General features: G+C 41.0%; 1 protein-coding gene across 1 annotated transcript in view; it reads right to left on the bottom strand.

The window, feature by feature from the left end:
* The window catches only part of TLL1 (tolloid like 1), a gene marked incomplete at both ends in the record, with an annotated part of 125782 nt that extends 106447 nt beyond the window's left edge, over positions 1–19335 (bottom strand). The window contains one exon of the mRNA XM_082282156.1: positions 19164–19335. Coding sequence (XP_082138282.1) covers positions 19164–19320 — 157 coding nt within the window. The remainder of the gene's footprint in view (positions 1–19163) is intronic.
* Between the last annotated feature and the right edge of the window lie 7102 nt (positions 19336–26437).

Below are 26437 nucleotides of genomic sequence, written 5' to 3'. Positions count from 1 at the left end.
GAAAAGGAGGACCAGTGTGGAAGACAAAATATATGTCTTTGAAAGTGAGGAGCTGTCACACTCAAGTTTGAAAATAAAACTATCTGGAAAAGTGATTAAACTATAGAGAGGAACCCATATGCTTTAGAATATGCCATTTGCACCAAAACCTGCCCCTGCATGCAAAAAGAGTGACCACCTGTGTGTGGAACCCTTCAACTGGGCTACAATGAATTCTAACTTTTCTAGGAATTACCCAACAACTGCACAGCAAAGGCATCATTTCATTTTCCCTCTTCCATCCAGCTTCTCACCCTCCTACAGCTGGTCCCAGCCTGTTACTCAGTCCACACCACTTTTTCTGTGCTCAAGTTTTAAGAGGCTGAGCAACAGGAATTGCTTCCCGCGGTGCCAAACCTTCAGAGCCCCCACTAAGCCTCAGATTTATGGTGGTTTCTTCTTACTCCATCTTAACCTCTATCAGAGAATCAGAGTCCCCAGAGAGTGAATATTTTCATTGGGCACTGGCAGCAGGCAGCACAGGCATGTTGCTTGCTGCTGATGAAAGCCAAGAAGTATGCTGCTAGATCTGAGAGCAAGACCCTAAATGACAGGTATGACACAGAAACAGCCAGCTGTTTCACTGGTTACCCTGCTTGACATAATGCAACTGGAAGTGGTTTTTGCAGAATCAGGGTTGGAAGGGACCCACAAGGATCACTGAGTGCAACTCCTGGTCCTGCACAGGAGCACCCTAAGAACCACATCACATGTCTGAGACCACTGTCCAGTATTGGTGCTGTTATCACTTCCCTGGGGAGCCTGTTCCTGTGTTCAGCCACCCTCTGGGAGAGGAACCTTTTCCTGATACCAAAACTAAACCTGCCCTGATACAACTTCAGGCCATTACCTCAGGTCCTGTCACTGGGCACCAAGACAAGTGATCAGTGCCTGGCCTTCCCCTCATAAGGCAGCTGTAACTGCAGTGAGGTCTCCCCTCAGTCTCCTCCAGGCTGAACAGACCAAGTGACCTCAGCTGCTCCTCATACAGCTTCCCCTCAAGGCCCTTCACCAAATTTCTTGACCTCCTTTGGATGTTCTATAGTAGCTTAATGTCTTTCTTATATTGTGGTGACCAAAACTGCACACAATATTAAAAGGACCGGCTGGTAAGGATGATTTTTGGGCAGCCTAAGTGAATATTCAACCCCTCTGTGCATACAAGGGTCTGCTGAAAGTGACCTTAATAACATGGCTCTGTACCACTTCAGAGCAAAAGCCAAAAACGTATGTAGTGAGTGTAATACTGTATAAACAGTTAAAAGAGGTTGTCCTTTACAATGTGTGCATAAGCATAAGCAGTGTGCTTTGGAAAAATCGACCCAAAAATTAACGCACATCAAGCGCCTGCAAAACCTGAACTGGTGATTAAATTTTGGGTGGATAATTGAGCACTACTGACAAATGAAAATGTAGTTTGGAAGGCAGATGTATACTGCACTTCAGTGGAGAATTTACATTCATTCTCCCACAAAATAGACCATCAATGCATCAGGTTACGAGCAATTTATTATTATTATTATTATTACTAGATGAACATGTTTTATGTTTGGATGAAATATGAGTGACAGCTCACTTTTCCCCATGCAGTTAACCCAATCCCAAACTATTAATGTAAGAGAGTTCCAAGACAGATTTTCCAGTGGATGTTAAGTCAATACCCACTGACTTAACTAAGGACAAAACTCAGCCTCTAAGTAACAGGAGAAATGTTAGGTATTACGGCTACTCAGTACAGAGACTTTATTTTCTCTTCATGAAAAATAGACTTGAAACATATATTGAGGCGACCAAGTAATTTATGTCCTTGTTACCTTTAACAACATTTTCACTAGTACTTGCAGTTAACTTTGGAATGGCTTCTTTTGTTATAACATGAGCTCCTATACCACAAACATTTCTGCAAGCACAGTAAACGGTTTGAAACAAAGACCTACTTTGTTTCCAGGAAAATTCTGCATTCTGCATAGATCAGTAAGCTTTTAAAGCAAGTCATCTTCAAATACAAAGTGTCCCCCATACAGATTTTACTACTCTAAATTTAATATTACTCTGCTCTGTAAACCAGTGAAGTGGCTGGCAAACACTTCCATAAGATTTTAGCTAGAACACATAATGACAGCAATTTCCCATTTTTCATTTAGATTACCAAGTTACATAAAACCTTCACAATTAAAACCCCAGTTCATACACTTCTTCAAGTTACAGTTGATCTATCAAACTGTTTCTGTGTCAACATATACTACAGCTAGAGGTTCCAGCACCTTCAGTTTAATTGACCTGATGGAGCTGACTGAGAGTGAAGTCTTGTTTTGTAACCACATTATGTTCATTTTGACAGCATAAATGAAGCAGACTTTTTATAACCAAGACTCACTAATGTTTTATTACAATAAGTATGTCAAGTCTAAGTTGATGATCTAAAAAAATTCAAACTACCACAGCTATCCAGATATGTAAGAATTAAAACACAATGTCATTTATATAAGCAACAACTGGAATAATAATTTTAGGATTAACCAGTTTCTTTCTACTCCTCTAGCTTTGCTGTTGACCAGAAAATTGACAGATCTAGTCAGTCAATCTCCTTCAGGCAGTCCTCTTTGGGAATATTTTAAACTCAGTTTTTACCTACAAGCCTGTGATGCATTGACAAGCTTTCCTCACAGTCATGTCACTGGGCGCATCAATACTGTATTTTATTACTAGCTATATCCAAACCAAATCAATCCATAGGCCAGTCTACACAAAGAAGCACTACTCCCTCTCACAAACTTGCAGTACCCTGTGTCTACTAAAGACCTACTTCCTCCCACATTAGTGTCAGAAAAACATCAGGAAGAAACTCTGCAAAATTTATTTCAGAGAATTCTCTGAGAAAAAAGAAATAAAACATAACAAACCAAACACAAACTCAGGAAAGCAAAACTCTTTGGGGTAAATTATAGATGTGATGCAACATCCTTAGGCAAATATTACATAGAGAATACAGATATTAAACAGCTAAATAATATGATGATACGCAGTGCTGGTAAAGCATACATAGACCTGAGTCCTTAGAAGGTAAACCTTCAATACTGGACCCAAATCCCTACTTCAAATGTCAGGATGAAAATCAATCATATAAATAGTTGAGCCAAATTCTGTCCTGTTAGCAACACAACAGCAGAATTTTGCTCGCTTTTAATTTCTTTTCAGAAAGAATATCTATATTTAACTACAGGAAATCATTTAGACCACAGAAGATGCAAAGAGTTCCTCTTGAATAAAAGTAAAAATACAGTGAATTAAGATAAACACAGGATCAAAAGAACTTGGAAACATGCATTTGCACTGCCTTCTGCACCTTTAGTGTTCTCTCTTCTTGGAGCTCAAAAAACCCTTTTGTTAAGGAGGTTTTTTGGGTTTTTTTTCATTTATTATGCGTAACTACATAACACCTTTTTAAAATAACCAGAAATTCTTAACTACAGACACTGAAATACGCCCATGTTAACAATACAAATCAACATTTCTCCACTTGCTAGTTAAAATCTTACATTTTGTGCCATGAGTGCAAAGAATGAGGAACTTGGTGCTATCTTACCAGTGACTGACTGAATACTGTGGACAGGCACAGAAATCTTCCCCTGAATCAGGAGGAGATAGGAAAAGGACATCTGGGAGAGAACTCTTAATGCAACAGAAAGGACAAGGTTGTGTTGCTGCTCAGAGAGGGGAAGCAATGGGAATAAATGAGATGTCCGAACTTTCAGTTTTCAAAATCATGACCTTAATATCAATAAACTGCCATAAAAATGACAGTCTCTGCTGTCTTCCTGTTGCCAATGGATAGAAAAGGCCATCCACTATGCCTCCACCAGTGCCAACTCTCAGAATGCACAGGTATCAAGGTTGGGACCACTGATTGTCAGCCAAGGGCATTAGAAAGAAAGCTAGAAAGCATTTAGCCACCTATACAAAGGAGTCTGAAGACAGACTACAGGACAGGTTGACATAATGAGCATAACCCAGCAGTTCTGCTTCCTTGGAAAAAAAACACAGTGACCTCAACATTGAGCCCATATGGCATGATTGCATCCCCACAGATGAAAAGAAGCTGACAGCTGTTTCAGTGGCAGAAGCATGGTTTCACATCACCCTCTCTGGTGGTACACCATGAAAGCCACACAGAGTAAGCTTACATTAAATTTCAGGAAAGCCTGAACAAGGAACACACAGAAAAAACTGAGACAAACTAGCAGGGGAAAAAAACAAAACAAAACAAAACAAACAAACCAGAACCTGATCAATACTATCTTGTTGAAATGTACCAGTGGCATTAAGTATTTTCTGTACTTTTTTTTCCAAGTATGTCCAACATTTCCAGCTGGACAGCTGCTTGTCACCTTTGAAAAATGACACATACAGAACACTAATTATGGTAAGCATTTCCTTGCTCCAGAGGATTAAGAATATTTTTCTACTTGGATGCAAAACAAGACAAAAATTATTAAACACTGTCCCACATATCTTCTATTATAGAGAAAGGCTATTGGGAAATGGTGTATATTTTGCCAAGTTTCCTTTGAGTCAGCTGCAAGGTTCTTGCTTGCCAAATGTAGTTAAAATAGAAAGTATAGAAACTGACAGTAACAACTGAATCAAAAGTTTGTTGCTGCATCTTTAATTAAAATCAGAGCTAAGAGAAGATACTGAAAGTTTTGGGGGTTAATATGTATGTTAAAGAAATGTACCAAAGACCAGAAATAATAATAAAAAAAATTATTTAAAATCCTCTCTATGAATAAAAGATGACAGATGCATCATCTACTGCACTTAATAAGATGTCTGAAATTTGATTTATTCTATATACAAAAATCTTTACTACCTTATTTTTATACTTTACAATAAAAGTATATTTATAACTTTAGCACATCAACACTAGTTGATGTGATAAAACTATGTGGGAAAAACTCAGAGAATTAGTTATTGAGTTGAATGCCTATCTAAAAGCATCTTATTTTAAGCATGTCTTTGGTACTTTTTACAAGGCATGCTACACTATTTTCATTGTAGTAAAATCATTTACCAAATATGAAAATCCTAACATATTTGCAGTTCTTTACCATCCCTTCATTCTCATGGAAGTTTACATTAATAAAATGTTGTTGCATCTATTGCTCTCTATCACAAAAAGAATTTTTCAAGATGTACAAAAGGACACCTGAAGCATTACGGTATCCCTGGGAAGGTTGGGCTTTCTCAAATTCACTCCACCAGCCCTAAGGAACTGCAGCAAATACCCTCCAGACTCAGGGGGGAGCTGCAGGATTTATTCCAGAGCATGGCGTGGCGTGCAGCCAAAGGAGTCATTTAGTAGAGTTTTTGGCCAAGCAGGAAAGTGTTCCATTTCTTTTGCCATTCATTGAGACCCACGAGGAAACTGAGACAGGAAGTCAGGCTTCCAGATAATAGGAGTGTTCCTAATGATGTCCTTTGGCTTGCAGCACAGAACAGTTCCTCTATGCTACATCTTCTCTCCATATAATTTCCTACTGTAAAGGGGGAACAACAACAAAAGCTTTTAAAATTAGTTTTTCTTTGCATCCAATTCAAAGAGCTTGGTTAAACTACATGGATTATCTGCTTCTTACTGTGTATTAACAGCAACTATTTGTTTGTTTTAAAACAGCTGATTATGCTTGGAAATCATTCTACCGTAATGTCACTTCTGAAAGATTCTCCAATTGCAATGCCTACATATATATAAAAATATATGTATGTATGTATGTATAAAAGCACCACAAACCACCAAAAAAAGTTACACCATAATTACCCAGTTACCTCTTGACTTCACTGTAATGGATTGTTGAAAGAAATACACCTCCAGTAAGTTTCAGTAAAGTGACCCTAACTACAGTTTTTGTTCAGCCTTAAATTCTGACCTCATTAAAGTGAACGCCACCATGCCATTCATTTCATTAGAAGTAACAAGAGATCCTGAAAGGATCTGCAGCCCGAGTGAAGAATTCAGCCTCATAAGTTGCAGGAAATAAACATAAAGCATTTAGTATTCATACATAAATGTGCCAGGACACACAAGTCAGAAAAAAATGAAAACACTACTTTATCATAGAGGGGAAGAAACCCCCAAAAAACACCTTCATTGGCTGCTGTGGGTCACTGCCCAGAACATAGCTCCCTGCTGCACAGTCCACACCATGGCCCACTTAACACAATCCAGGGTTTGTAACATATCATTACTGCAGGTTCTTCCACATCCCACCTGCTTGATCTGCTGTATCCCATGGCAGGAATATGAGGCAGCGCTATTTTAGCTATGATAGCCCAAAGAGATGAAATTCAAAGTTTGCAAGGAAGGTAGCTACCTTTTCTTAGACCAATCTCACAGAAGGAAGTTTAACACACCTCCTGATACAAAATCTTTATAAGCCAAGCCATTTTACCAGGCGTAAAAGCCAAAGAACAATCCACAGCAGCGTCCAAAAGCAAAACCGAAATATCTGTGCAAGAACAATTCATCCATATTTAACTGAATGACAGGTTGGAACAAAATACCACTAGGAATTGTATGAATGAATATGTGTATCATTAATTAAAAGTCAGTACCTTAGTAGCAGATAAACTACAGAGAGCAGTTTGATCTGCAGAAAAAAAGTACTCACAGAAATTTCTGCTGGAAATCATCTGTCTATGGCTGCAGAGGGCTCAGCACAGGATAATTCACCTATCATTTCCATCTCAGTTTTACCTGATTACCTGGCTTCCCCTGGCAAATAACCAATTCTCTATGATTTCTCTAAGCACCTATCCAGCCAGATAACTGTGACTCCTCAGGCAACAAGCAGGTCAAGAAACTAAATCCAGAAATTATTCTGAAGAGGGCAGGAAGGAAAGATGCAGTGTGTGTTTGGCTGTGCCCGGGGAATAAGGAATCCCTGTAGCTCCATTAGTGCAGGAGCAAATCTTGCACATGCTCTTTTCCAATAGACAGCCAGCTGTAGAAAGGGTTTATTTCCATATCAGAACAGCATGAAAGGAATCACAATTGATTGGCATGTAAGAATGGGAATGTTAACTTTTGTCTTTAGCACTTGCAAGTGCATCCAAAATCTTATCTAGGTCTTTGCTGATTTTGATGACACATCATCTGCTTGTTGGAAGGAAAAAAAAATTTCTCCACTGATAAAACCTAGGACATTTTAGGTCAATGAAGTCAAGCCAGATTATGTGAGCAGAAACCAAGGGTCAAATAATTTTTCTTCTTCTATAAGATTATATAGTCAGAACTGAGGACTACTATTTATGTTCATTTTTGTTGATTTTTTCCTTATGGCTGTTATTTAGTCTGACCTTGTTAGTAATTAGGAAAGACAAAATGTCTGGAAAGACTTGATTATAAAAGTAAGTAACTCAGGAAATTATTCAATTTCTTATATAAACTTGAACCTAGAATGTCTAGATCAATCAATCAGTAAAAATACATTATATGTGATGGAATGCTATACCATACACCAAATAAATCTAAGACATGTTATAAAAATCTCAAAAAATAGCCAAGAAAAATTATTTTTGTCCAAGCTGATAAAGATTGTCATGACTTTAGCTGGCTCTCCACGTTTTTGATTTAAAGCACCACAGAATAGCTTGCATTTCTCTCTAACATTTTAGCTTTAGCTAAAAGATCTGCATATCTCCATAAACACACTACTGATCTAGGAGGCATCTTTGTATTTGGCTCTCTTCCATAAAGCAAAAGGAAGCGTATGTTATAAATTCTCTTTACTCATGTTTCACTTCTGTAGACACATTGACTGTGATCCGTCAGCACTACAATTCATATTTAATTCAGCTTCTTCCAAATTAAAGGTATTATGAATGAAAACATCCAAAAGACTCGAACTAGGTTTCTGTATTTTCACCTGTATTTCACGTGTAAAATGATTTCATCCTCAAGAATGCAGATTAAAAACTGGAAAAAAAACAGGAAACCCCTCTCCTACACTCTCCACTCTCTACCACTCCTGCAATTTAGTGATCATAGGATCAAAAAACTGTAGAAAGTGAATCTCTTAATGAAGGGGAAAGATTTTTCTCCTTACTTCCTTCCCTTACCAATTAACTCCAGAAAACCCCATAACTAAAGCCAAGAGCTCTCATCAAACAAGAATCCTTAGTGAAATCTAGACTCATTTATCACCTGCAGTTCTCATTCTGGCCATGATTTAAGTGCAACACACAGGAAAAACAACATCAGAAAGAAAACATAAGTTTTCCAAACACAGAAGTAACAAACTCTGTGGTTAAGTGCAAGATTTGCACTGAGTTAGGCTATGTTTTAAGGTTACTTAGTTCTATATGGCAATCTCGAGCTTTTGCAATCCATCCAAACTACACATAGCTTTGGGAAAAAAAATACTTTCTACTCCCTTCTTATTTTGCCATTAACCTATTCTTCAATTTACTAAACAAATGGGGATATTAGTACACCTGTTCCTCCTAGTTTTCCAAGATCTCTTTAGCTTCTAGCAGTCTCTGGATTAGAAAATGTGTTAATTTGGGGATATTGCAAATCACCAAAGAAACTTTCAGGGCTTGTCAAACTTTAGTTAATGGTACATGACTGACACTAGTTTCACATGCCTGCTGTATTTTGTAACAAATGGCTTATTATTTGACTCTACATTTCTTGAAATTATACAGATAAGGAACTGTATCTGCAACTGCAACCATCATGTTTATCAACATCTTTAGCCATTTATCAGATTGAACAATTAATAAAGTATTCAGCTATGACAAGAAGAAACCTATCTCTAAAGATTGGGAAATAGTTGCAGTAATCAAAATCCAGTCTTATCCTGTGGCTTCTTATAAGGGGAAAAAAAAGAGAAAATCAGATGCTCTTCAAGCTGCTGGATTTTTTTCACACCCCAGTCCAGCAAGAAAGAACCTGTAATCACAAGGTCACTGAATGTAAGATTTCATGATACTCTTGTGTTAGTGATGACAACTACAGAAACTGGGGCAAAAATCCAACTGCCTTCACTGATGTGCCTGCAAAGCATGTGAGCACATGCATACAAGTAAGCCAGAGCCCAAATACACAGAATTAAATTAGTCAGCTCTGCTTATTACTTATTCACCATAAACAAAATCTCTAAAGTAACTGGAAACATTCCCACTGAGTCCAATGGCCTCTAAATCAGATTTACACACAAGTTACCCTGGCATTTACGAGTGGGGGAAAAGCAAATAGAAGAAAAGCACCCACACAATCTGTACACGTGACTTTAAAGAGCCTCTATTGATACTTCTGTAGGCATCTATGCCTCAGTGGTAGCTCCTTAGGTAGTCAGGTGAGCATGTGCATACATGTGGTTCATAGATAAACACGTGTGCAAGTGCACCACTGGACTCATACTGACAATTTATAAACGTAGGTAAATGCAGTTTTCTTCTTGTATGCTTGCATACATTCATTCCCATCAAACATAGTTGGTCGATGTGTTTACAGTCATATTGAGCTTTGAAATTCATTCACTTCCCAAAATAGCTAAATTGCATTTATCTTTTAGGCATGCTACAAGACATGAGTTTTTGAAATAACACTTAGGGAGGGCTGAGGAACAAAGGAACTGCAACACTGGATCATATCCAAGGTCCTGTCTTTGACAGCAGTCACCACCAGCTGCTTTACAGAAAGAAACAAGAATTTGGAGTAGGTAGACAGGGGTAATCTTGCCACAAATTCGGGTTCATCCTTGTTTCAAGCTACTAAATACTGGCTTGAACACTGAAGCCTGAGGTATATATCCACCTGAAAATCATTATTGTTACTATTACTAAATATCAGATGTCCAGATACACCTGCTACCTATGTAAATGTCATATCATATATCCAAGCACTGACTCAGTGGAATGCTTTAGCAGATTTCAATATAAAAAAGTTGTATAAAATCCCCACATGGCTCCTAGTCTCTGTTCTGAATTTTCCAGTTCTGAATTTAACAAACTAATAGAACTAGAAACAAATATCTTCTATTTTACCTTCTTGTACAATTTCTAAAATTGTTCACATTTATCATGTTTCTTCTCTTTCATTTTCTCTTTACTAACTTGAACATCTTTTTACCCTGCTTTCATTAAACAGTTTTTCCAATAACATAACCTTGGGGGAATGAAACACCCATGCAAGCTGTGTTCCTTAGCAATTTACAGGCTGAATTAATATTTTTTGTCTGAGGGTTTATTGTGGGTTTTTCTTTAATAATTTCTTTTCCAAGCACAAAAGATTAATCTCTGTAAGTTATCAGAACATAATGCAATTATGGTATATCAATAACAAAAAGAAAAAGGATTCCACAATTCAGTCCTGAATCAGTAGTCTTGAAGAGCTCCATAGTTAAAGACTCAGTAGTTTATATTATGACAAAAGGATGGGCTGATGGACATGGCAAAGATCCTGGTCCTAAAATGAAGATCATAAAAAGATGGGTAACATGCATTCAACACAATGCTGGCAATTATTCATGGAAACACACCATGCTCTTCATTAGAAAAGGGCTAAGCTGATTGCCTGAACACAAAATACCTCATTTATCCATTTGCTTATATATTTAGGGATGAAGTACAGAATTGTAAGTATGCAAACAGTTGTAAAGTAGTGTGGCATAACCTACCTACAAATAAAGCTGAAGTAAGAGCACGATTGTAAGAGTAATGTTGAGTAAGGGAAAAAAGCAAGTACAAGTGAAAATGAAGATGTATGCAAATTTGTTATAAATATAAGGACATTTTACCAGATGGAGAAATTGGGCAGTTCATCGTCATGTTCTCACACCCTCAGAGTTGTTCTAAAACTACTCCTCATGAAAGCAAATATAATTCGCTGTGCAAGTAAACTGTTTAAATAAATCTTGATATTATATAAGAACCATCTGAAATTATTTTATTTGCTTATCTGAATGCATCATCTGGAAACATAGGAAGCTCTGCCTTTTGGCCACTCTTTGGACAATCACTGTGCCCTAAGCAAAATTCTTTATACTCTTTTGGGCAAGTGGAAAAGTGTTGAAGGTCTTAGTGCTACAATGCCCATGACAGCAAGAAAGTACCTAACTAGCACCTATTAAAACATCAGACACCAATAAAATGGATTCATTTTTGTTTAATAACAATTAAACTTGTTACTAGGAATATATTTAACTGCTGCTACCAGTGTAAGAATAATGAAACTCATCCGCACAACTATTTTGATACAACGTCCCCAGCTGATGTCCTTGTCCCCTCACTTCTTACAAGAGCTGATACTTAATTCCACCATACAATTTACAACATCCAAGGATCACAATGTGGTTGGAGAGGTACTGGCACCCTTCAAATGCAGCAATGTGTTTCTCTCATTCCATTTCTGTAGGAAAAGACATGAAATTCACAAGGACAGCAAGACAGAGAATTTCCAGAGTCAGATTTAAATGCACTGAAAATGAATTTTAAAATAAACATCTTTCCTTTGTAATTCTGTGTCCTGATTTTGCTGGTTATTCCCTGATCAAGCATCACTTATAACCACCAAAATGAACAAAAAAATTCAAAATCAATTGACTAGAGTCAATTATTGATAGATCTTTTTATCATGGAACTATATATAGCAAAGAAATTGGTTTAATAAACACTGCATAGCCTATTAGGCATCGTATTTCACACACCTCAACAAAAAAAATTGGAGTTATTTTAGAACAATATTGATTTTTTGGCACTTTGATCTTGACAATCTCTGTTTTATAATATTGAAGAGAAAACCCACAAGCCTACATTTTGAAGCATTATTGCTCTGTAAGAGCTCTCTGATCGTGCTCAGGTATTTTCAAACACATGATACTCACTTATAGTCACTCAACATTTGCACTTGCAGACCATTACTCAGGCAAAACTCCCCCCAGAAAGTCACCTGAGAGTATCTGTTTGAGTGGGAGCTGCCTCCGTAACAGTCTGCAGGAGAATCACTCACATGGGTCACACACCAACACTCTACATATGTGCACAGCACAGCCTCCACCTTCACACTTCCCAGCTCAACCTGTTCTGCTGTGTTACTATTTATACCACCTTTACACTTCAAGTACTTAGAGTACTCTTATTCCTATGGATCAGCAAGGGACTGTCTCCACATCAAATCTTGATATTTAGGTATGTGAGTCCAACACAGAAAGAAAGTCCACGTATGTGTTCTGTATAAAACATTTGTAGCTGGATATTTCAGGATTGGCTGTGCAGGGTTTAACAGATCATTGCAGCTCACTGAGCATCCAGCATGAGGCCTCTGAGAACATGCTGGTCACACACAGCCCACTCATCTTTCTCCTCCTCCTCATTTCCAGCTGTGAGCACAGGTGCCCAGTTTCTTTGCTACAGAGCTATCGAAGCACTAGAGGACAGTCTTACAGAAAGTCTGATGATGAGCTAGAAGTAATATTTGGAGGGAATAACTGATAATTGTAAACAAGAGAATAACACATCAAGGGAAGAAAACAGGAAGGAGTAGAAGACTGGTCAGGCAGCACAGTGAAAAGCCGAAAAGCAAGTAAAAAATGCATTCAATGGAGGGGGAATCCAGAAGCAAGGGAACTTGCCATAGTAACAATGACAGAAATTACAGGAAAAGAAGTAGAAGATACACAGCAGACACAAAGAATGAATATGCATTAAAACACATTAACAGATTGGCCATTAGCTCTGTCTTAGCCAAGAAAAATATTCTGACAAGACAGAACTAAAAATACACAAAGATTTCTCTAGTCACACTTTCAGTTCTGTTACTGTGAAGGAATGTAGTAGGGAGGTGGAGAGAGATTGCTTGTGGTTAAGAATGGGGGGAATGAACTGAATTCAATAATGACTGAAACAAGTAGATTAGAAAGATCCTAATAAGTCTGAGAAAATCTGAAAAACACTATGAAATGCTGCTCATCCAACTGAAAGCTTTGAAAGGCCAAAACTTAGTTTTGCTCTGTAATATCGCTCTTAGAATATATCTTTTCTTCAGATACATATTAAAAACAAAAATTATATACCATAATATTTTGCTTAGTTGAAAACCAAACTATAAAAAACTATTTCAGTTTAAGGATAAATACATATTTTCTAAACAAAGACTAGAGATTTCTTCCCTTGTTCATCTTATAAAATTTAGAGTACTATAATGCATCCAGGAAGGGAACAAAAAAGTCTTCTTCTTCACAAGGTCCCCTGTGCTTGTGAAAACCAGAAGTTGACTCTCCTCTCTTACAGCTCTTCCATTTTACAGACCTTCTGTCACTACCATGCACCCCAGACATGATTTTCTCTCCAAAAAGAAGTGAATGAAATTATGTCATAAGCCTATCAACCCTATTGTCCAGAGAGGCAATCAGAATGACATAACGCAGACATCCAGGTGTGGTGAATGTTTCAGAGTTTGCCTTGGGGACCTGATTCCAAGCTCAATTAGATTTGTCAGTTAGACTCATTTTGCAGTGATGTAATACTGCTCCTTGCAGGTCACTTGTTTGACACACAGGATACATATTCAGAAGCAGATCCCTATGGAAAGTGGTCTGGACATGAAATTGAGCCTTTGGTGTGGAAGGATATTCGCAAAGTTAGAACATAAAACATGCTTGTTTAATGTAATTTTCCCAGAGTTTCATATTGAATTAATCTTCTCAATGAAGCTGAGGAGAAAAAGAACTTTATGTTCTCACAAATCTCTTTCAAAGCTGTTGAGATACCACATTTAAGGGCATCAACAATAAAGTAATGGTGGAGAATTTTGGGGGGGGGAAAAAATTATTTAAAAGCTAAATTTGTCAGTAGTCTTATTTACCCTATAAGTTTTTCCACAGCAGGATGGAAACCAGTTGGGAAGACTGTTCAGAAAAGCTTGTTTCTGTTTCGGCTGCCTACACTATGCATTTACTACATGAACAGTCACAGTTCTGTCAATCTGGCAAGCAATATTAGCAGCACAACCTCTATATTAGTGTAAACTGCACAATATATCTTTAAGAGTCTACTACATGACTGAACTATAAATATGAAATACCTCAATTATCTAAATCATGCACAGATTCAAAACATGTAATCAGAGGTTTTAAGAATTTTCCTATTACCAGGCTGCACAATTAGAATGCTTACTACTGAACACGTCCCAGAGCACAAGAGGGAAACTAAAAAAAAAAACCTACAATGTAGCAGCATAGAAAGCTGCTGCTACAACAATAAAAAACAATAGTTAGATTGCAGTTACAGATGATATGGTATAACAATTGTACTCAACATCTACCATCAATTTTTCATGTTCAGCTACTCACAAATAAAATACATTACTAGGTTTCATGCTTCAGTGATGTGGAAAATACTAATTTCCCTGCTACAGACAATCCAAACTTTTTTTATTATTTATAAAGGTGCAAAGTAACCAAATGAGTTCCTTAGAATCTCACAGGAGGGAGAAATGGACATGTGAGGAGGGTCTGCCTTAATTTTCTCTAATTCTCCAGCAGGCGGGCATGCATACAGACAGAATTTGTTCTTAGTCAAATAACTGTATGCTAACGAACTTTCAAGTCATGAAGCCATAAATTTAATTGCTTGTTTTCAAGATTCTTTTTTTTTTGACATTTTTATCTAGCTTCACTGAGGAAAAAAAAATAAAAGTAATTCATACATGATTTGAAAGGAAAAAGATCCCAATTAGCTGGGTTTTGGCAGGGGTAGTAATCCAAACTAACTACAGTGAAAACTGTAAAAGTTTCAGTGAAGTTTTCCTTGGGAGAATTTTCCCCAGTGCAATACAGAATTTCTGGTGCAGAAAAAAAACAAGAAAACAAGGCCTACAAAAGAGAAAAATAATAGCCCAAGGAACTCAGCTTCAAGCCTCTTTCCCAAACCTTTAACATTTGTTTTAGGAAGTGAAGTACCTCACAGAAGAAGTGCTAAAAGAGACTTATCTGGGGACAGTCAGCTGTCCAGAGGCTGAAACAGACCTCAGCACTGTGGCTATGCAACAAAACGAAGGCTTCTAGCCTAATCCCCTACCGTTCACGGTATTTTAATTGGAAGATCACACCAGAGTACACTCTCTTTTTTATTTGCTTTGTTTTGTTTTAGGAAAACAAAGTTGTTGAGAAAACAAAACAAAAGCCTTCAAAAAACATTGAATATCAACTAAGTGCAGGCTATGAACAAGTATTACAGGATGGGAAATGATTTTTCTACCCATCTCACTCTCTATGTTTCTCAGCAGATATCCTGAATACATCATAAACTGTGGTAAGAATGGATAAAAAGAAAAACTACAGGAATCCACAGATAAATATAGGTGCATGCTGCAATCTGAAAAGTCTGATGATGCCCACTGAAATCTAACTCAGCATTTTATTCTTTGGAATGGTATCTGATTATACAAGTGCTGATCTATGTCCTTAGATTCTTTAGAGTGTGGTGTTCCCAGTTTCACATCTTCTGGCAAATTAGATCTTGAAGATGAACTAAGAATGCCTTACACTTGAACTCACAACAGTAAACACTGGGGGCAATATCCTGCAGAGAGACACAAGGAAATATCCGAGACATCAGAAGCACAGAAACTGTGTTACATCACATCCCGCTGTTACAGTGTGCCAGGATTCTTGTTATAAGGAGGAGTAGCATGACCCAAAATTCACACATAGGTTAAAGGTCTGCAGACAAACCCACGGGAAATCACACAGCTCATCAAGTTCTTCTGCACAATGTCAACAGCTTCCTTCCAGTGGTCATCTCCCCAACAGCATCACAACATTTCTCCAGGCCCTTCTCCTGCCTGAAGTACCTGAAGTACTGGGGCTCCCAGTGCGCTGGCTTCGCTACTGAGAGTGTACTTTGGGGTTGTTGCATAAAATAGCTGCTGTTTTAGATGCAAATGGAAACATCAGTTCCAGAAACAATTACCAGTTCTACTGGGCATCTGACTGACACTTGTTATCTGTAGGTTTTTCACAAAGCTGGAAATACTGTAAGAAAATGTACTTTTCAGCCTCTATAGCATCCCGCACTGTGCCGCTTCCAGGAAGTCAAAGCAACAGTGTGATTCTAGGCACATTCACTAAAATGATCCCTTCCTTGTGAAAATATTAAAATACACACATAGTACCCATAAAAAAATCCCACAGAATACCCAAAATAACCCCTCAGAGGCTGTCACATTGTGTTTCTGGTAAATTTCTTCAGTTCTTTCACAAAAACCAGGGAGAAAGGTTTATTCAACAGAGTTAGGATAGTATCTATAAAGAGATATAGAATTGTAACTTAATCTAACTATGGATCTGATGCCTCACGTACAGTGCTTTCTGTCACAAGATTACAAATGTTTTCACATGTAGTCTATGCAATAAAAACTAAGCAGTGAACATTACCCACTGGAGAAAATTTGAACACAAATAACTTCAAAAATACAGGTCAAACAATCTTGCATCAGCATATTTGGGGGTAGGTAAAATTATTCTAACATGTCTAAAATTTGCATAGGTATCACTGGTTTTGAAGCATGTCACTAGGTAAAACCATAGTGGTTTTGGGTGTTTCTCCATTTTAATAAGTTGCAGAAATTCACTTTTATCTGGTTCCTAACAACACTGACCCAACTGACCAGCCTGAACAGCTTAAAAAAAAAACCAAAACCACTTTTACAGCCTCAGCTGCAGGCCCTCAAGATGCAGTAAGAACAGGTGTTGACTATATCTAAGATACAAAGCTTGCATACCTTGAATGTTATCTGTGCAAGAATTCTCTTATTTTATCCTGTTACCTTGCGCATAGAGTGACACCCAGATTTGAGTGTGAACGTCTCACACCCCTGAGTGTGAAGCCTGGCTTTGTCCTTCTACAGGGCCTCACTGTGGAATCCATCCTGATGGCAGAGATCAGTAAACTTACTCCTGGGAGTCCAAAACCCACCCCAGCCGATAAGAGCTGACCTAGGGAGAGCACAGACTTGGGCTGTGCTGCTAAAAGAGGCTGAGCACCCACTACTCCCAGCATCTTTGATCAGGCACCAGTACTTTACAGTCTAGGATTAACAGAGCCTTTAAGGAAGGTCTAGCAGGAAAAGTAAATTGGAAAATACCGTTGTAGGATCAGTTTCACTGATATCTAGAGGTTTCAATTTTTTATGAAAAATGATGGGTACGTGGTACATACCCAGTGTGCAGCAGTTAGGTGCATTTTTATTTCTGAAGGACTACCACACACTAAGAAGCAAACAAAAAAAAAATGGGGGTTTTACTGGGTAGAGAACTTCAAAGTGACAGCTTTTAAGACTAAGAGGAACTACACAAAGGTAACTCTCCGCACACCTACCTGTCTCTCATCCCTGTAGTACCTAAGCTCCATATACCTGTGAAGCAGCACAAGCAAGAACTTCAATAAAATATTTCCACGGGCCAAATTTTCCAAACAAACGCTTCTTTCTCCAGGCAAAACAGAGTGATGGCAGGGAATTGGCAATGCAGATCAAATTGCAGTCTCCTACTGTTGTCTTTCTCTCATGCATAACCTCTAAACACTTAGTATCATGAATTATAATTGCTAATTATTCCCACTATGAAACGAGAATCCCACAGCAACTGAGAGTAAATACGCATTTCTCATTATATGAAATGATGCATATGAATCTTCTTAAAGAATTACAGACCAGAAGAAAAGAGTGCAGGTTAACTATGACCAGTTACTTATATTTATTTGAGAGTGCTGAGGAAAAAATAATGTTTTGTTTGCAGTTGCTTCTGTTCTTTTTGAACATTCTCCAGCTGTAAGAAAATCAGACCTAACAATTCACACTTAGGAACAAAATATTTTTGTGATTAGAAAAACAGAGTGTCTGCATATTTGGCATATATGTACAACACATTCTCTTCAATAAATTAAAGAAAACCACACAGATATAGTGAACACAACCTTTGGCTGAACTAGTTTTCAGAATATAAAATAATTAATGCAAAGGAGGCTGCTAGAAAACTTGAGCACTTGTTTAACAATAGAGCTGTTGGGAATGGACAACCACTGTTGGTAACACATTGGGGAGGGAAAAGAAAGCATCACCGAGATACACTTGTCTACTGAAATACCAGTGAACCCGGTCCCTGAGGTCAGTTCTTGTTACTGATAACTTTAATGGGTGAAGAACTGTACCTGGCATTAAGGAGGCTGCAGTCCTAAATCAGTAGGATAAACGTTCTAGAAAATCACTCAATTGCTGTGCTAAGTGAGAAGAGGCTGCAACTCAGCTCTCCCCGCACAGTTTAGAAAGGGATCTGTCAGGCACCGAGCACGCGGGAGGCACCCGCCGCACACGCTGTGGAACACCAGCCCGCAGCACGCACCAGTCGGGCTCTGAGAGCCGGACGCGTGGGCTTGCCCGACTGAAACCCCGGCAGACAGCCACCACCCCCCGCATCCCCTCCCGCTCGGGAGCCGCACTTATCGCATCCACATCCATGGGGCGGCCAGCGCCGAGGGCCCGCTCCGGCCCACGGGAAGGGTTGACCGGCCGGGGAGCGACAGGTTGGGATGGAAGAAGGCGAGAGGGAGGCGGAGGCGGCACCCGCTCCCGTCGCGGGGGCGGGCAGGGCCCCGGGAGAAGCCGCCACCCTCCGGCGGAGCCCGGCCCGGCGGCTTCGTGTTCCCGACTGGTGCTGCGGGGCACGGTCCCGCCTCGAAACCTCCGAGCGCCGCCGAAATACTCTCCGCAACTTCCGCGGCTCCGGCGGCGTCCTGACCCGAGGGCTCCTCGGCCGGCACGACGCCCCCGGGGCCGCGGAGCGGTGGCGGCCGGTCCAGCCCTGCCCGCCGCCGCGCCCCTCTCCCACCCCAGCTGGAGACCGTAGGGAAGTAAGTGGGAAGTCCCGGAAAAGCAGGTCCCGGGTACCTTCCCAGGTAAGGGGGCTGGACGTAGGGCTCCGGCTGCGCTCGTCGCCGCTGCCCCGGGAGGGAGCAGGTGAGCCCGGGACTCCCCCCTCACGCACCCCACGTAAATAAAGCCGAGACAAAGTCACCATCTGGGGAGGGGGCGGGGAGCTGCATCAGACGTGGAAGTCACTTACCGGCTTTGCAAGGATCCTTATAATCTATCGCCTCGGCTTTATCCTCTTCAGTGAAATCGTAAGTGTAGTCATAATCAAGGCCAGAGCAGGAAGAAGGCTTCCCGCAGACAGTCCACCCGGCCAGCCACAGTGCCATCCTCCAGCAAAGCATCTTCATCCTCCCTCGGGCGGAGAGGTGGCGAGCAGGGCGAGGGTGAACTAGGCGGCCGGCTCGGCTGTCCACGCCGGTTTGGGAAAGGAGGGTAAGGGATGGAGAAACCACAGCTTTTGGGGGAGGTTGGTATTTTTTTCCTTCCTCCACCTGGAGGCTCTTCCAAGAGACGGTGCTCCCTAGGTAGCCCCAGTCAGACGGGTGCGACGCAGAGTGAGGAGCATGAGCGTCGCTGGCCCCCCTGCCCCCTCGCCGGGGAAAAGTCGCTGGGTGTGTGGGTGGGCGCAGGGGGTGGACTCAGGCCGGGAGATCCTGTCTGTCAGGGCTTCCCCTCGCCTCTGTCAAACCCCAGCCAAACTTCCCGCGGAGGAGGCGGCGGCGGCAGCGGCTGCTGCCCGCGTCCCGCTCCGCGCCCGGCCCGCGCCCCGCTGCGTGCCCGCCGACCGCCGCGCCTCCGACCCCGGTCCCGCTGATGCTGCCAGAAGATAGATCCGGGCTGCACATCAGCAAACTACCACGGGGAGAGGGGAAAAGAGAAAGAAAAAGAAAAAAAAAGAAGGAAGGAAAGAAAAGGGAGGAGGGAGGGGGAGGTGGGGTGCACTACAGCAAACCGCGGAGCTCTACTGATGGGAGGCAGCAGCTATGCTGGAAGGAGCAAAGTGTCAGAGCTTCGCCCCCCTCTGCACAAACACTTACTCTAAGCTCTGTCTCTGGCCTGTCCCCCCTCCTCCGTCCCCCTTTAACTTACGAAAACCTTACAGGCAACTAACACACAGTCGTCAGCATCCTGCTTACTTATTCATACAGTCAGGGTCAGGATCCGGGCTGCTTCTGATCTGCTCCCTTGATAGTGTGTCTTATGGAAACACACGCGCATTCACTATACGCCTCTATCTCCATATAGCCTTCTCTCTAGATAAGCAGTGCATGGCATTTAAACAACAACAACAAAAGGATCTTGATCAGATAAAACAATGCACAGATCGACACCCGGCAGCCAAAAAAAGCGCGAGAAAATGGGTGATGAGGAGGACGATGAGAAGAATTAAGTACAATTTAGGAGACAGGAAAATAAATCAGTGTCTGTATATTTCCCCCTCTGCTGCAGCTGCTTTGCAGTGTTAGCCCCATGAGCTGAAGGGTGGGGGTTAAGGAGCGAGGGGGAGGGGGAAAGAGAAAAGTTTAAGCGCCCACAGTTTGTTTAAAACAGAGGAAGGCATTATAAAAGGTCCATTGGTCTCCAGAAGTTCAGCCAAGCAGCTGGGAACCGGCTCCAAAATGAAAGTAAGAACAAACAAACAAACATAAAAAAAAATAATCAAGGCAAACAAAAAGTAAAATTGCAGCATGCAGCAGCAGCGCAGAGATCTTGCAGTCGAGCTTTCCTGCTCTCACGTGGATCTCCAGGAAAGTGGTGTAGGTTTATTTTCCAAGCGAAGTTTCCGCGGGAGCCACCGCCCCGCTCCGCGGTGTCCTGCCTGGCCTCGCCCGGCCCCGCCGCGCTTCAGCGCCGAGGCGCCCCGAGCTGCCGCCGGCTGCGCGGGGCCGGGTTTTGTTTTAAAGCTCGAGAAGGGATCAGCGCGCAAAGCCTCATTTCAGCCGATCAACCTGGAGAGGGAGGAGGAGGGGTGGAAATACGTGCTGCTGGATTAAATAAGATCAAGCGGGAAAAAAATTTATATATATATATATAGGGGGCTAGAGATCTCCCTGCCTGCCTCCTCCCCTCCCCCGAGACTGGCAGCTCCGATCCTGCAGAAACGCCTGAGACTGTTTCAGACCAAGGTGAGACTTTTCCGTAGCAAACTCTACTCCTCCTCCTTTTACGAATTTCCATGGAAAAGGGCGGGGGGGACGACGAGGGGCGGGTAGAGGGGTGTTTCTTCTGCTCCCATTTCATCGGGGTGTCACATTTAACACGGACTTTTGAAAAGGCTGCCGCGGAGAAGTGGCCGCGTCTTTCTCTCACGTCCTAGCCCTCACAGGCTCGCTCTCCCCGCAGCACTTCCCGGTAGCCTTCCCCCTGTGGCAGGGGTGGAAATCCGGAGATAGTCCCTTCCCCTGGCTGTGCCAGGAGCGCAGGCAGCGCCGGCGGCGCGCCCCTCGGCCCCACGGGCAGCTCCAGGTGCCTCCAGGGGGGCAAGCCGAAAGCACTTACGAAAACTCCGGGTGGGCACAGTTTGCTATCGAGGGAGGGAAGGAGGGAGGGGGCACAACTTTCTATCGCCGCTATCAAGACTTAGCTGCTCCCCAAAAACGGGGGACGGGGGTCGGGTGGGGGCAAGGTGTAAAGCCTCCTTTCGAATGACGAAACCTGTACTGCCTACCCGGGGACTCTTCGTCTGCCCCTGCCGTCCTGCGAATGAAGGGCTAGTGTTACTATAGATAGGCACTCTCGGCAGGTCATAACATTAAAACTGAAAAGGTCGGTCAAGACAGAACTAATCGGAGTTTAACAATATTAAGAAGTCTGGCACCGAGTAGCATCAGTCTCTTTAAAGCATCCATGTGCTTCCTTACATTTTTGGCATCCAGATTGTGTCCACATTGCTCCTAATTCAGTCTTGTTGCTCCAAAGTTGAAAGCCAAGGAATGGGTAGCTGCCACTGAAAAGGTGCAGCCTTCACAAGGCAATCTCTATCCCAGCAGTTCAGTTTGCTGTGTGTCATAAAGCCCTCAAAAAGCACCACATACCAGATGAAAGAAAAGCCTGAGAAACTTGTGGCCTGCTCTTTTCCCCTCTTCCTCAGTATGCTTTCTATGACTAGCCACCTCAGACACTTGGAACTGACTCCAAGGAAGTTGTCAGAGACCCTTTCTGTCAGTCCCTCAGAGCACTGTGGGAGCTGATGACTACCTCTGCTTGCACAGTGTCACGGTTTGCTGGGCTGTGCTTGGCTAAAGAAACCAGCCTGATCCAATCTGAAATATGATTTCTGTTATTTTTTTTTATGTCCACAAAGGAGGCAGCTTATCTTGCAGTGTTATTAATTACATGCTCATTTGAAAAAGTGGACCCCCCTAACCTGGTTTTGTTACTTTGCTTGCTCTTGCTTCATATGTCCACACCTTTAAAAAGTTAACTTTCTTTCCTGTGCCTTTACACTTCCACCCCTAAAAGAAACGATCTCTGTCTAGCAAGCACTTGTTTGTCAACAGAGCTTTAGAAACACTGATTTTGCCGATTGCTTTACAGCCCAAGAAGTGGAATGTACAACATGCAATCCTCAACACGCCAGTCTCCCAAGTGAGGAGATTATTAGAGCCTCTGCGGTGGGAGATTAACTCTCCCAGCAAGGTAGGCACTGACGTCACCTTCTGCCTCAATCTGCCCCCGACCTCAGCATCACCAGCACTAGCACTGGCAGAGCAGCACCAAGCACTCACAGCCTTGAGGACAGCTGGCCTTGCAGAGCCCTGACTAAGACAGGAAACAAACTCAGAAACGCTAGATGGGAGTCATGCAGAAATCTGAGCACATGAGTGCTGTAACAAACAAATATGTGTATATGTCAGGGTAAAAGCTGTTTTCTGCTGGTAACCCAGAGCAGCTACACATTAGAATTACTCTTTAAAATATGCACTGCAGCTCTGCAGAACCTATTCTACATTGCTTAGGTATTAATATTTCCATCAGTCACATTATTAAAAAGCTTTCTTTATATTAAGAGAATTTTTTCCTAGTAACCAAACTGTTCCACATTAAAAAAAAACTTTTCCCCTAAGTAACCTGTTAATTATTCAACCTAGCTTCTTTCACGATGCAAATTTTTGAAATATTTTAAGTAAAAAATATTTTTTCCCTATCACACATTCATGTCTACCATTCCAAAAAGCTCACAACTCTGATAATCCATCTGACAACACAGTCAATCAAAAATCCATCCTACAGCCGTTTCCAAAGAAACGAATACATAGCCAGGAAGACAGAATGCTTAAGCTGGAAGGAAACCAACCAAAGGAACACAACAACAGCAACAACAAAGCCATTTTCCCTTTTCTTTTAAATTTCCTGATTTATGGGTATATTACAGGGACACAGGTAATGTTAAATGCAGTTATGTTAAAAGTGGTGGTGGTATTTTTATATATATATATTTATTATTATTATTATTTTTAATCCAGAAAGCTGGAGGCTTTTCAGCTCTTCCTACACAAAAAAGAAACAACCAAAACCAAAAAAAACTTTGAAAAAAGGACAAGTATGTACCAAAGACAATCACAGAACTAAAAAAAATACATATGAAATATCGTTGCTCACACCTCCTCCTCATTCTTTGGCTATCTGTCTGCTGCTTAGGCCTCCATCTAGCGTGGAGTTTTAGGTGGGTGGACACAATGGGCTTATTCACAAACATCAAGCTCAGCACATGCCTACGGCTTTGATGGCTGAAGACCATGGTGGGTCAGCTGCTTGGGACCAGGACTCGTGGGACTTTTCAGAAGGCTAAAACAGAGAAGTTCTGCAGAAGCTGGTTACCTTCCTGCTTTATCTCCTGATACACATATTCTCTCTGAGGTACCTAGAGCACTTCTGAAACAGCCGTAGTTATGTTTAAGTATTTTCACATTCCCCAAGTGCTCATTCTGTAGGGAAATACTGAAGCTCAAAGCACATTGTGACAAATAAAGTGTCTACAGTAACAAACATGCATATACACAGTCATAACACTATACTGAGTAAACCATATAAACTAAAATTAAACTTTCAAAGTTAAAAATCAAGCACTCATGATCTTAACAGCAGTGAGCTCACCAGAGAAACCGTATTTCTCCCTTCTCTCCTACATGTACTCATATATTATAAAAGTTGCTCATTGCATGTTCACATACAATTTTTTTCTACAAACCTCTGTGCTTAATTAACAAAAAGCCCTTCAATGTTATGTTTTCTCTTTCATTTTTGAAAGCATGCCCCATGCTTTATTCATTACTCATTTATTCAGATCCTATTCTGCATACAGAGTTATTAACTTCCTCATGGGCATTTTATGGAGCTTGTTGTTACAGTATTCATGGGCTTCAAAAATATTAACTGCTTTAGTTTCATCATACACCTCTCAGATGAAGGGGTATTGTGACAGGATACGAATATTACATTTGGGAAACAGTTATAGATTGCCTGGTTTGATATCGTACTTGGCACTATAGAAAACCTTATTTCTTCAAGGCCTGGTTCCCACTGCTTTCAGTTGTAGTAATTTTACTCACTGACTAACTACCTCTAATCAAACCCTGGAGTTTTCAAGCATCTGAAAATGAGAAGCAAATTATCAAGAAGTGTAATTTAAAAGCCCTGAACCAGCTCGATCAAGGAACTCTGTGGCAGAGACAAGAGCTAAGACACAAATTTCAAGCTGTTCAGCTCTCTCAAGAATTTTGCCACCGCTTCTCTTCCCATAATTCTTTTTCTTCAATGATTCCTTCAGTTTCTAGAATAAACATGGCCAGACTCCTGCCAGCAACAGCCCCATCATTAATGATATCCACATAATTCATCCACTGCTTTGAATCTTCTTCTCCTCAACACAGTACCTGTTAGCATGAATATGTCATGCTGTGTTTGGCCAGGCATTTGAAAAGATGTGTCTCTCTTCACCACTGGATTTCATGGTTATTACTGGCAGAAGAGGGAATCTTGGGATCCCTTCCAAACTCTGGGAGAGGGTGTTTTTAAATAGCACACTCCCATCTGCTTGCTTCCCATGTCCATGCTTTGCCTTATCTTGGCTTGTTATTTCAAACCTGTCTCCAGTCTCTCTTCAGTCTTGGCTGATCCCACTTCTGTTTTTCTTATCTAGTTAATGCTGGTGTTTGATTCTCATCCCAGTTCCAGCTGCCCTAGTTGTACTTTTCTTTAATCTTGTTCTGGTACTTCTCACTCTCAGATTCATCTTCAGCTATGCAGGGTCCTTTTGTTGTTGTTTTGTTTTCACTCCCTTTATCTAGTTGATCTTTCTCTTATGTCTTCTCTCCCCATTTAACTTTTAGTTGTGTTAACATCCACCCCCCTTGTCTATTCTTTACTCCAGGTGTGCACCACAAAGCTGGTCTTGCTCCTTGACCGTATTTCCCAGCTGCAGAGGGAAAGTCCTCACTCCAATCCTTACACTGCTGTTCAGGCAGTTTTTGCTTGTCTGCTACCTTCCATCTACCTCTTCACTCTGTTACTTCTCAGGCATGGTTTCCTTATGCAAAAAATGTGGTTGTCCCAAAATACATCTATTATTCCCATTGCTAATTTCTCCTAATCACACCCTACATTCTTTCTCAGGAGCTTTGTGCGGACTCTACCATGCTGCAAGATCAGTTTTTCCTCCCCATCTCTTCAAATGAGACAACCTTCCCCTCTCCATCCCACAGGTATGACTGAGGTGGCTTAAGCATCCCAAATCATTGCTTCTTCTCAATTAAGTTACAGATCCAAGCAAGGCACTGCTTAAAATGATCATGTTATATATCATTGCAGGTGAGACACCCAGGTAAGAGAGCTGCTAAAACTGCTTCTATTCAAGGCTGGCTGTGGTGATGTGTAAGTCCATACCAATGCTAACAGAAAGAAAAAGGAGGTATGCCTTTACATAAGGATATTCTCCTTCTTTCTATTCTGCTCAAGATTTAACTACGTTTCCTACAGGCTGAGCATACTGAAGCCCTTCCAAAAATATTGCTGTGGTTTTTAATTAGGATCAAACTCATATATTTTCATGTTTCATTCTCAAATACCTGGATAATTTAAGCTAACATTCTGAAAGAAAGATTGATGAAGAAGAAATTAAGACTGAAAATCAGCTCATAGCTGATACTAGCAAGGAAAATATTATACCAAATCTTCACAATTAAGCAAAGGTATATAAGTAACTTAAACAATATCTACCAACAGAGAGTATCAAGAAATTTTAATATTAGATACGCAATCAGACTGTGTTTCTAACATGACTTGTGTTGTTCTCTCCATTTTTAATCCTCTAAAAGCTGCGGAAGAGCAAACTACATTGATAACACATACTGATGTTAAAACAAGTCATCAAGAAACAACAACAAAACCACCAGTGCACTCCTTAAATTAGAAACTGTTCTGTGTTTGCTCAGCATCCCTGATTCTCATCAAGCAATAAATCAA

Source organism: Coloeus monedula (assembly GCF_965178545.1).
Source record: "Coloeus monedula genome assembly, chromosome: 5".
NCBI classification, from domain to species: domain Eukaryota; kingdom Metazoa; phylum Chordata; class Aves; order Passeriformes; family Corvidae; genus Coloeus; species Coloeus monedula.
Note: the sequence above shows the minus strand (reverse complement) of the source record. Positions and strands in the feature narration are given on the sequence as shown.